An 11,085-nucleotide genomic window follows, 5' to 3' on the forward strand; every position below is an offset into this window, starting at 1 on the left:
TGGAAACCTGCTGGGAGCAGCCAGCACTGCCAATGCCGGTGTCAGCAGCTGCCAGTGGCTGGAAAACCCCACTGGAAAACCTGGCATGGCCCCCTCCGCCAAACGGGAGGAGAAGGTGTGCAGGGCAGGCTGTCCAGCTGGCTGTCTGACCCTGGCACGCTGCTTTATACGTGCAACACCGTGAGCTAAAGCGCTTCGTACTCCTGCCCTGGGGAAAGCAGGAGTAGGTATCTCAGGCAGATGGGAGTTAATGATCGCTCCAGATTCCCCCTCCACGGCGTGCAGGGTGCCAGCAGCCCTGCGCTGCGGGAGGCGGTCCAGCTCTCCCTGCTTCCAGGGCCTGCAGGCAGGCTCAGCTTTGACCTTGGATTGCTGGTCTGTGGCAAGGAAAACACCAGATTTTGTCCACAGGGAACTGAGGAGCTGAGAATGGAGGGGAAAATCCCTTTTCCTATAGCACTCCAAGTAGAACTCTGAACACCTCGGACAAAAATCAGTCCCCGTGCCTCAGTTTCCCCATATGCAAGAGAAAGATCATGTTCTTGCACTTCACCGGGGGGGGGGGGGGGGGGGGGCGGTGCTGAAAGGGTTATTAAAATCCACTCCAACCCCAAACACAACCACAGAACTGAAATAACAGACTTTCCGATAACAAAAAATACTGTATTAGGACAGTGATTGGAAGAGCTCCACCACTTTGGAGCTCGCCTTGCTTTCCCCTTGTACCCCAAAGCCAGCAGCCAGCCCAGCCATCACCGCATCCTCACGGAGGGGAACACGAGTGCTGCGGGCGAGTCAGACCAAAGGATGACCTGAGCTGATGTTAGCTGGGATCCTGCTCCGGGTGAGTGTGCGGGACTCAGATGAGCCTGTTTTTATTCAGGATGAGGGTCTCCACCTCTTTCATGAACCGGAGGCACAGCTCCTCCTGCCACGGCAAGGCCACGCACTGCACAGCCACCGGCAGCCCCACACTGCCGCGAAAAGCCTGTGGCACAAAAAGAGGGGGAGAGGACAGGGGGATGTCCAGGGGAAGGGATGGGGATGCTCGTGCCCCTGGGGAACCCAGTGCCACTCACCTTTGCCAAGGTCCGGTCCCACCAGTCCCGAAAGTACCCCTGGTAGCCCTTCAGTTCCTCCTCATCCTCGTCCGTCACCATTGTGACGGGAACCACGCCGACGGGGAAGTCCAAGGCATTGTAGAGCATGGTGTAGGTGACTGCCACTGGGGGAGAGGGGGAGCTCACAGAGTCAGCCTGCCACAGGGAAAGCCTGTGCCCAGCTCTGTGTACACGAGCTTCCAGCTAATGGGGCCCTCGCACTGGGAATTCAAGGGCTGCGGGATGGAAACCTGCCCTTGGCTCCCACATGCACCAGGGGAGTTGTCCTGGGTGCACCCCACCACGGGCTGGGGCTGCAGCTGCCCCAAGAGGCGAGCTCTTCCCACCACTGGCCAGTGCCTCGGGGATGTGAGGGGAGGAGGAGGAACGCTCCTCATTGATACGGGTGGAGTAGGGGCACACTGGGAGGCAGAAGTCCCCCATTAGCAGTCCTACCTGAGAGCTTCCCAGGGTAGCCGATGCCGAGAGCCGGGCCCAGCATGGGACAAAGCATAACATCCAGATTCAGCTTTTTCCACTGGGCAATGAACTGGTGGCAAAAATCCTGTGGAGGAAACATACTGGTGGTCAGTGGGGTGGATGCACTGTCCCATGCCTGCTGGCTGAGGCTCTCCTTGGGTGCCCAGCTGGGCTCTTGGCCCTTCCCCAGGAGCAGCCATCAGGCTACATCAGGCCTGATCCTGCTAAAATCCAGCAGCCCTTTGCTACTTGGCCAACAGCCCTCCCAGCGTAAAAAGCACCCTCCCCCTGCTAAAACTGGAGGTGGGGAAAGATTGAATGCTGGGGCACATGGCAACCTGGGACACAGGCATGGGTCTTGAGGAAACCAGAATGGAAATAAAGGCAAGCCTGCTGCAGCTGCTGACCTACGTTTTCAAGTGTAGGAGTAAAAGAATTCAGGTCTGATTCAGGATCATGAATGTGTTTACATGTTGTCCTAATCTTTAAATATGCTGGAACTTGCACACCCAAGTGAGATCTGTTGAGGAGGGACCTATGTTCCTACCTCATACTCCTAACCTTGCTGGGTACTGAATCTGCCTCTTCTCAAAGAGAAATAAACCAAAAACTATCTAAGCCCAAATTGCAATACTTTACCTCAATTTCATGATGAAGACTCCAGACTTCATCCACTGTGCTGAAAAAGGAAACAAAACCAATGAAAGGCATCAAGAGGTGCTGCAAAGAGCAGCTTTAGGAGCAGGGAAGAGCATCAAAAAGCAGATGGGCACAGGTTAGCTCTGCTCCTGGAGCTGCAGCCAAGGGAAGAGAGGACTTTGCCAAAGTCCTGGCTTTTCTCTGAAGGGCTGGGGATCTTATTTCTGCTTCTGCCCATGATGGAGGGCTGAAGACTAAAAGCAGGTTGGTGCGGTGCTGCTTCGGCCTGACAAGTGTCCAGTCCTATTACCGCCAGTGTGCTGAGGAGCTGGAAGCCCACGTACATAACTTCTCAAAGGCCAGGCTGCGTGAAGTGGACTGATCCTCTGATGTGGGGACAGACGTGCTGCCTTGGAGGCACAGCACAAAATACACCCTCTCTGCTACATGATTTGGCTCCTTTCTCACCACTAACTGCCCAATGCTGACATCACAGCAAGGAAGAGTGACCCTCCTTCCCTGTGCATTTACCTTCCTTCTGTCTTACGGGGTCCCTACCCCATGGCATGGGGGCTCCATTAACTAGTGCTGAAGCCGACACTGTATTTCATTCCCACAAGCTTCCTAAGCAAGAGGCTGTGAGCCCCCACCCTCATTCCCATCCTCAGTACTGGAACAGTTTGCCAAACCCTGCAGGATTATGGTGTTGACATAAACTGCTCTCAGTTTGCTCCCACCCTTGTGTTTTCTACCTTCTATTTTCTTAAATGCATGCAGCTGGGGCAGTATCCCTGATGTAGCAAACACTGCTGCTATCCAAAAGAGAAACTCAAATCTTCACACATTTGCTCTGGCTCAGATTTACTCACTTTGCTCTCGTACTTCTTAAGATATCTGAAAATCGAGGCACCTGAGGAGAAAGTAAAAAAAAGAAAATAATTTACATTAACCTCAGCCCTGTCCTCTGAGACGGCTCCGCCACAAATAAAAGCTGTTGACTCAGTGCTCAGGCAGGACTTGTGGATTTTCCCCAAAAGGGGAGAGGAGGAACAGAAATAGCATCACTCCAGTTTGGAGATGTGTCTAAGCACAGCCAGGATGCAATGCCTAGAGACTTCTCTATGAAAAAGCCTTACTGCAATAGGAGACAAGTTATTCACCATCTATCACTTAACATCTATGTTAGAAAGAAGTGGACCTTACGAAGGGTTTGGCAATCCAGGAGAGGACAGTTTTCAACCAATTTGGTAACTTTGCCAACCAGAAGAACAGCCCGATGCTGCTTTTCTCCAGCTCCCCTTTGCTGAAAGAGAAAACAGTGGTTAGCTGAGCAGTGTTAGGAAGTAATGACAGTAGACCAGCTTTCACAAGGCCAACCCCTCTGAACAGTATATCTAAGTGACAAAAAGAGGTTTGCTCCATTCCTCTCGGCTCCTATGATTCTCACAGTATTTATAGGATATCAGCACCCAGTTTCCTTTCATTTGTCAAGGCTGGTAACAATCCCAGAGACCCAAGGTTCAGCTGAATCGCTTGATGGTAAGCTCCCCAGTAAATCCCAGAGCGTATCAGCCTCTATCTACATCCAGTAGATCTGCTACCTGTATCCAGATGCTAGTCAGACCCATGGGAGGATTTTCATAGAAAGGCACTGATCACACCAAATCGTTCCAGGCTATACTTACAATTTCTTGAGAAGGGTGGTGCCCCCATCTCCAAACATTCCCCTGACGCAGAAGTTAAAGAACATGTAGTCCACATTCATGAGTTCAAAGGGCACCAGCTGGAAGGACAACGGAAGAGGAGTCAGTGGCACAAGCACAAACAAGCTGTGTGGGAGAAGCTATTGAGGGCTTGCAATGGGTCAAGCTGGGCTGAGGTTTTCCTGACAAGCCCTCAGGAAAGCCTCTAGAATCTGAGGCCACCAGATCCTCCCCATCCCATCCATCCTTCCCTGAAAATGCAGTTTTCCCTTTGAGCAACAACTGATGAGTCAAAAGATACAGGATGGGCTTGGCCCCCTGATGTCCAAGCAGCGCCAAGGCAAAAAAGTCCCTCCAAAACTGGTAGTGGGTGACAGAGAGCATGAATCTGTGCTCCCCACTTCACTCCTGATCCTTGTGCAAGGGTAAGGGGGAGGTGTGCAGCCATGACCATGCCTCACACACAGATGACACGCTGAAATAGCAGAGAGGAGGAAGACGACAATCTCTGCTCAGCACCCCAGAACCCTGAGACCCTAGAAATGGGTCTGGGTCAATACGGAACTGCTTGGCTATAAAAGATCTGACAGCTGCAACTACCTTTTATTTTCTCCTTAGGTCCTTGTTTCCAGATACGAAACCAGGAGGTGGCTTTCCATGCAACATGCAGCAGATCTGTAGAACTGCTTGCCAAAGGACATGATGCAGAAGAGCTGAAATTGTCTTGAGAACAGACTAAACAAGTACTTGGACAACAGCTCATCACAGCCACTGAAGAGAGGTGGTCCATGAGGCTCAAGAAACATGCTGAGCTACCAGTAATCATATACCACCAGGACTGTAGGCTGCCCAAGAACTGCCCCAGGACCCAGGTTGTACAGCACCTAGCACAATGTGGATCTTGGCCTGGGCATGAATAAATACACCCACACTACAGACAAGTCATACAGCAGTTTGTCTACTCCCTAGCACATGTTATGGACCAGGGTGGGCTCCCTTTTCTGTTCACCAGGACCTAGAGCACTGAGATCCTGCTGAGAGGAGAGATCAAGTTGCTATATAAAGAATTTCTCTTTTCCAGAAGTAGTTATCTACTTTCATCAAAGCTGTGGGAAGCTGAGAGGATTCCAGGCCCTCTTTCCCTGCCAAATTTGCTTCATGTTCACGCATAGGTCCCAAAGACACGGTAGGAAGGAAGAATAGATGCAGCATGACTGTTGGGTTCATCATACCGTATGGCCAGCATCCTCCAACAGCTGCTTTGTCTCCCGAACGGCACGTCTCATGGCAGGGCTCGGCATGGTGAAGAAATCTGTTTCATAGTAGCCTATGCGGAGGGGCTGCGTGCTGGAATACACCTGCAGAGCAAAGGAGAGTGCCAGCTGGGAGGATGTCAGCGGCATCAGAAGCCAACAGCACACCACCCATGCCACAGGGCAAGTCTGGAAAGCAGCAGGTCTCTCGTCCACGTGCCCACCCACAACACGTGGCAGGTTAGTACAGGTCCTGGAGGGCTCCCATCAGCCACTGGCGTTTTCAGCCTGAGCAATGGCAGCTCTTCTCAGAGATCCTTCATCTCCCTTGAGGTCCTTTACCTCTTCATTGAAGGGAAGCGGAGGCACTGTGCTGTCCAGGCTGAACATGTCCTCGCACAGGAGCGCCCGCATGCACAGCGCCAGGCTCTCCACATCTTTTGCCATTGGCCCCACTGCTGCGACCACTGGAAGAGAGCAGAAGAGAGCATTCATGGCTGGGGGTCTTTCAAGAGCATGTCCTGCAAAAGCAGGACCTTTTGGCATCATTTTGATTTAGTCTAGTGTTGGCAACAGTTCCTCTTTGAGAACCGGGCTGGGGTTGCCTACAGATGGCTTCCCACCCCCAGGCCCATCGTTATGGACCCAGAGTTGTTACCCATCAATACCTGCTCTGATGCCTCCATTTCAAGATTTACAAACAAAAAGCTTTGTTGATCACAACACAAGGACAACATAAGACACCCTATTCAACTGCTAATCCCACCGCCCACGAAGCAGTGGCAGACAATGCAGCAACCTGGGGATAACAGGGAACGTTGAGGTTTATGTGTTACACAAACAGTTCCTCTCGGCTCATGCATCTTCCAGTTTCTCGGGAATCACGGTACGGGGGTGGCTCTCTGAAAGAGTCCCTGAAATGGAACCTGCTTCCCTGTCTGAACGTGTAGGAGAAGGTCCCCTTTAACCAGCTGATGGTCCTTCCCACCCCTGCCCTACTTCCCTCCCTGGGGGACAACCATCAATTCCTTACCTGCCTTCTGCCCAAGGACACCAGAAGCAATTCCTTTTTTACTGCAAAGAAGGGAGACACACAAAATACAGCAGTTGAGTAGTTTTCACTTAAGGGAAAGGCTTTAAGCAGTAGCAAGGGGTAATGAAAACACTGCCCTCCCTTTGCAGATCCAGAGGTTGGCAGAAGGAAGGGCCAAGGGGAAGCCCAAGAGAGACCCAACCTAGGCCAGCATGGTTTATGCCCTGTCAGTCAGAAACAACCACCCCCTTAGCATGGTTTCCCCATCTCCATTCTGGGGGAACCAATGCTTCACTCCATACAGGCCCCAAAAAAGATTGGGCAGGAGGAAGAAACGAGCCCTTCCCAGTTCTTCCCAAGTTCCCCCTTGCCCACAGGAGCATCCCAGCACAGTGGTCAGTAGGGTGGTGGGTGGGTCACACCCAGAGACATCACTGCATTACTCGCAGTACCTGAGTCTATTCCCGGTGGGTTTGAGTGCACAGATCCCACAGAAGGCAGCAGGGAAACGCAGGCTCCCTCCTACATCCGTCCCAAAGCCCAGGATGGACCCACCTCCTCCTACAAGTGCCCCTTCTCCACCAGAGGAGCCTCCAGGGCTTCTGGTATAGAGCAGAGGGTTGAACGTCTGACCAAAGATTAAGTTCTTGCAGTCATAGCTAGAGAGAGAAAAAGAGAGAGTGCAAATGAAAGGAATGTATACAGCTGCTGGTGTGGACTCTGGTCACTACAAAAAGACCTCCAAAAGGTAATTGCATAATTCACTAGCTGTTACATTGACATCACTTAGTCTGAGGGAGATTCCCAAAGTTCCTGTGAAGACCACCAGCCTTTTCATGGTGGTCTCAGGACGGGAATTCGCTGCCAGCTACCTTCAGGTCATCAAGCCTTCCCCAGACAGACCCTCTGACAGCGCAAACACATCTAGCCTCCTGGAAAGGCTCCCCATTCAGGCGGTCCTGAGTGCCACAGGACATCCAAAACAGCCCACCAGGAGCAGGTCCAGGCCCCTCCTGGGGGGGTATTGCTGAGCCCCTGCTTGGGAACAGGCCAAATGCCAACTGCAGTGATATTTGAACACTGGACTTCCCCACAAACTGGTGCAAAATCTGATTATCCTTGGAGCAGCCTCTTTGTGTGGCTTTTTTTTAAAGATGGTCAGTCATTGCCAGGTCACCTTAACGAAGGCTTTTTGTGTGGCTGGGCAATAGTCATCCACGGAGGAGCCTTGCCAGAGATCACTTGGCAGGACACCGGGACACTAGCAGGGTGGCTGTCCAGCAGAGCGCACCTGACCTCACTCCTTATCAATGACATGAGTGGTCTTATTACCAGACACAGCAGGAGGTTTGGGGGCAGCATAATTTAAGGTCATTAGCTTAACTAGCTAACAAGCTTCCCCTGCCATGAATATGTATTAACAGTGCAAACAGGACCACCTCTGAGAGGTTAATTTAAAAAAAAGTGATTTAAAAACACCCAGCACAGGAAAGAAGGGCAGGGATTTCTTTCCTCTTCTCCTCCTCTTTTGCTTCTTTATTTCATTTGGAACCAGAGTTAATTTTCATCCTTACTGCAAATGTGTTTACTTTTTCAAGTAAAACTCAGAAGACACGAAGGATGGGGACCAGGTGTTGTTATTTAAAAAGAAGTGGGAAGTGAGAATTAGGCTTGATAGAAACCCTCACTTGAGATGAGGGAGGGAGGACTGCAGAGGGGAGGGAGCGCCCACCTACCTGATGAGGGACTGGGGAATGTTGGTTTTGACAAATGGAATTGCTCCCTGTCTCCTCAGCACCTGCACCACCACGCTGTCCTCTGCCGCTGGTTTACTGAGGTTTTTTATAAACCCTAATGTGGAATCATGGCCCTGGGAACACAGGACAACGAGGTTTCCAAATGGCGGATCACAATTTCCCCTGCCCCCTGTATTGTCTACATATAGAGGCATGTGCGTGCACCTCCAACAGCCCATCCATCACACACACGTTGCGTAGCATGTCGGTAGTAAATCTGAGCAGCTCTGTCGGCTCATATGGGAGACGGGCAGCAAACCCCATCACCTGCCAGGGTTGGCCAGCCCACATCAGCTACGATAACGTCCAGCCAGACGCTGCAGTCAGACCTCCCCTCCCACCCCACAAACTTCAAACCACAGGGATCTCGGGGTGCAGGCGGCATCACGCTGGCCGTACCTGGCAGTCGATGGAGTCTTTGATGCTGACAGGCACCCCGTAGAGCAAGCCCAGCTTCCCTGGCAGCTTCGCTTTCCGGAGCTGGGTCTCGCTTTCCTGCAGATACTCCGTGACGCAGTTGGTTTCTGTGGCGATTTGGAGGGCCTTGGGGAAAGCAGGCAAAGCCCACGGGTGAGACACGGCCCGCAGTGGCGCGCAACAGCCCGCTGTTTTGCAGCGGACACCTGCTGCTTCCCCCTTCTCTAACCTCCCCATCTGGGCAGTGGGTGTCAGGGAAGCCCTTTCGGCTCCTTGCTAAGAAGTTTTCATGACAAACTCCAAAACACGGTCCGGACACGGCGGGGCCGTAGCACCAGCTGGTGCGTGGCGGACAGAGGCACTCGGCGCAGCAGAATACCAAGGGCTGTTCTCTCAATTGAGCTTCTGGAGTGGCATAAAATGATAACCCCAAAGCGTGAAACCAGGAGGTGATCAGGGCATTATGGCAAAGGTAGAGAATGAAAGTGGACACGAAGTCTTTGAGGCCTACCAACCCCTTTGGAAATGGAGGGGAGACAACAGCAGCACTCCACACCTTCCCTATAGCTATACCTGCCCCTGGGTATGGGCTCTCCAGATGCTGAGCTTGCTGTTCCCGTTCACTCCAAACCAAGCCAAGAATCATGGCAGCCAGGCATCTGGCTCTCAGAAACACACAGCAGGGCCCAGCACTGACCACCAAGTGGGGACAGCTCAGCAGTATTTGAACCAAGTTTGAACCTTGTGCTGGGCTTCTCCCAAGAGAGCCTGCCCCACCATGGGTGAGACTCTGACCCACCACCCTTGCTCCTCACCTTGCCCACGTAGGCGTAGAAGACGTGCTCCGGAGGGAGGGAACCATCCCGGAGTTTCTTGGAGAGCTCCGGCAAAGGCAGAGAGAGGATGGAGATCATGTTCACGGAAGGATGCTACGGGAAAGGTTGAACACGCAATGATGCACCTCTGCCTCAGCTGGTGGGCTCATCTTCTCCCCTTGGTGCCCAGCGTAACCCACCCTAAAAACATCTGCTGTTCGGTGGCCAAATGCAGTATCTGTCTCAAGACCGCAATCCTGCTCCTACTCTGACAGCAGGGAGCATGGGGTGAAACCTGCAGGGCCAGTAGTAACCCAGGCTTTCTAAAGCCTTGTCTTCCTGGCCAGACCGGTCTCACCAAGCACCTGCTGTTTCAGAGAGAGCCTTTTGCCGCAGCCTTGTTCAGACAGGTCTCAGCTGGGCCTGGGGGAACTGCTCGGTGCAACGTCCTCTGCTGAACCGCGGTGGGAATTGGAGGCATGGTTTTAGACATTGCTCCAGCAAGAAATGAAACCGGACCTGGCGCCAGCTTTTCTGGCATCACCACGGTATCCTACAGGGAAGCGCACAAACCTGGGAGCCTCTTGGCTGACAGCAAATGGGTCATTTTGGGGCCAGCAGAGATTTACCTCGCTACCGACTAAATGCCATGAAAAAAGCATCATCCCCCAAGCTGGACTCTGAACACGAGCGAGTCCACTCCAGCCACAGGCACGGCGCGGTCGAGCCGGATTTGCTGGCATCACTCCCCGTCCCTGCGGCTGCACTTCGGCCTCTGCTGATAACACATTACCTCTCGCCCTTTTTCCTACAGCCTCCCCGGCAGCCAGGCTGAGCTTCCTACCATGGCGGAAGAGGCCGGGAAGCATTCAGAAGAGGGGCAGGGATTTTCCTCCCCTCGCTGCCGGTTCGCTGTTCTGCTGGCGCCTGCGCCGCTGCCCGTTATCCCCCGCTGCACCGGCTGCCCGGGAGGCATTTCCCTGCTACAGAGGGGACCGCTGCATTGCTGGGCGGGGGGCGTGCGTGCACGGACACGTGGATTTGAGGAGGGGGGGGGAAGAAAACGAAATCCCCGGAGCCCCACATTAGGAGCCGGGATGCCGCCTCGCAGCCGGGCCGGCTCTGCGGGAGCAGCCCCGCAGCTGCCCCTTGCAGGGACACACCCCACCCCCGCCCCGCCCTGCCCGCAGCAGGGGCTGCGCGACCGCTGTGCCGGGGGCTGTGCTCGGGGGAAGGGGCGAGGGCCGGGAGCCATCGCCGGGCGGGCGGAGGCGGCTTTGCCGATCCGCAGCCTCTCCCCCGGGGGTGGCGGGAAGAAGCGCGGCTTATGGCACCCACCTGCTCTCGAAAGCGCCGCACAGCCATCTCCATCTGCACCAAGCTCCGCTCCTGCCTCTGCCGAGCTTCCTTCACCTTCCTCCAGAGCGCCCTGCGCCGCCGCCATGGCAGCAGCAGCAGCAGCAGGCTGGCGGCCGAGCAGCAGAGCAGCGCGGGCAGCGGGACGCGCATGGCGGGGCTGGCCGGCCGGCCCGGCGCCGCGCTCCTCCCGCTCCCTGCCGCTTCCAAGGGCACCCGCTCGCCAATGGGGAGATCGGGAAGAGGAAGGCAAAACCTGGGAGGATTCCCGGGCGGGAGAGGGTTGGGCTCGCTGGAGGAGGATTTAACCAGTTTGCTGCTGTAGCGAGCGGCCCCACGGGTAGGGAGGAGGAGATTTGGGAGCAGGAAAAGCTCCTGGATGAAAACTCACCCCTCCCTGTGCCGGGTGGTCTCTCTCTGATGAGGTTTATTTATTTTGCCCTTCCCCAGGCTTTGATCTCTCTGTAATTTTACAGCCTCTCTGGGGATAGTC

General features: G+C 54.0%; 1 protein-coding gene across 1 annotated transcript; it reads right to left on the reverse strand.

Annotated features, from left to right (window-relative positions):
• Positions 1-859: 859 nt before the first annotated feature.
• LOC309407527 (fatty-acid amide hydrolase 1-like) lies at positions 860-10,877 on the reverse strand (the record flags this gene model as incomplete). Its single annotated transcript, XM_082003073.1, has 15 exons — positions 10,575-10,877; positions 9,237-9,350; positions 8,404-8,547; positions 7,945-8,078; positions 6,661-6,867; positions 6,209-6,249; positions 5,518-5,642; positions 5,155-5,280; positions 3,905-4,002; positions 3,423-3,522; positions 3,089-3,129; positions 2,220-2,259; positions 1,557-1,665; positions 1,080-1,225; positions 860-988 (listed from the first exon to the last, which is right to left on the reverse strand). The coding sequence occupies exons 1-15, from the start codon at positions 10,743-10,745 to the stop codon at positions 860-862; spliced, it is 1,725 nt and encodes a 574-aa protein (XP_081859199.1). The 5' UTR covers positions 10,746-10,877.
• Positions 10,878-11,085: the final 208 nt, after the last annotated feature.

The sequence above is a fragment of the Phaethon aethereus genome, assembly GCF_964289735.1.
Source record: "Phaethon aethereus genome assembly, chromosome: 8".
NCBI classification, from domain to species: domain Eukaryota; kingdom Metazoa; phylum Chordata; class Aves; order Phaethontiformes; family Phaethontidae; genus Phaethon; species Phaethon aethereus.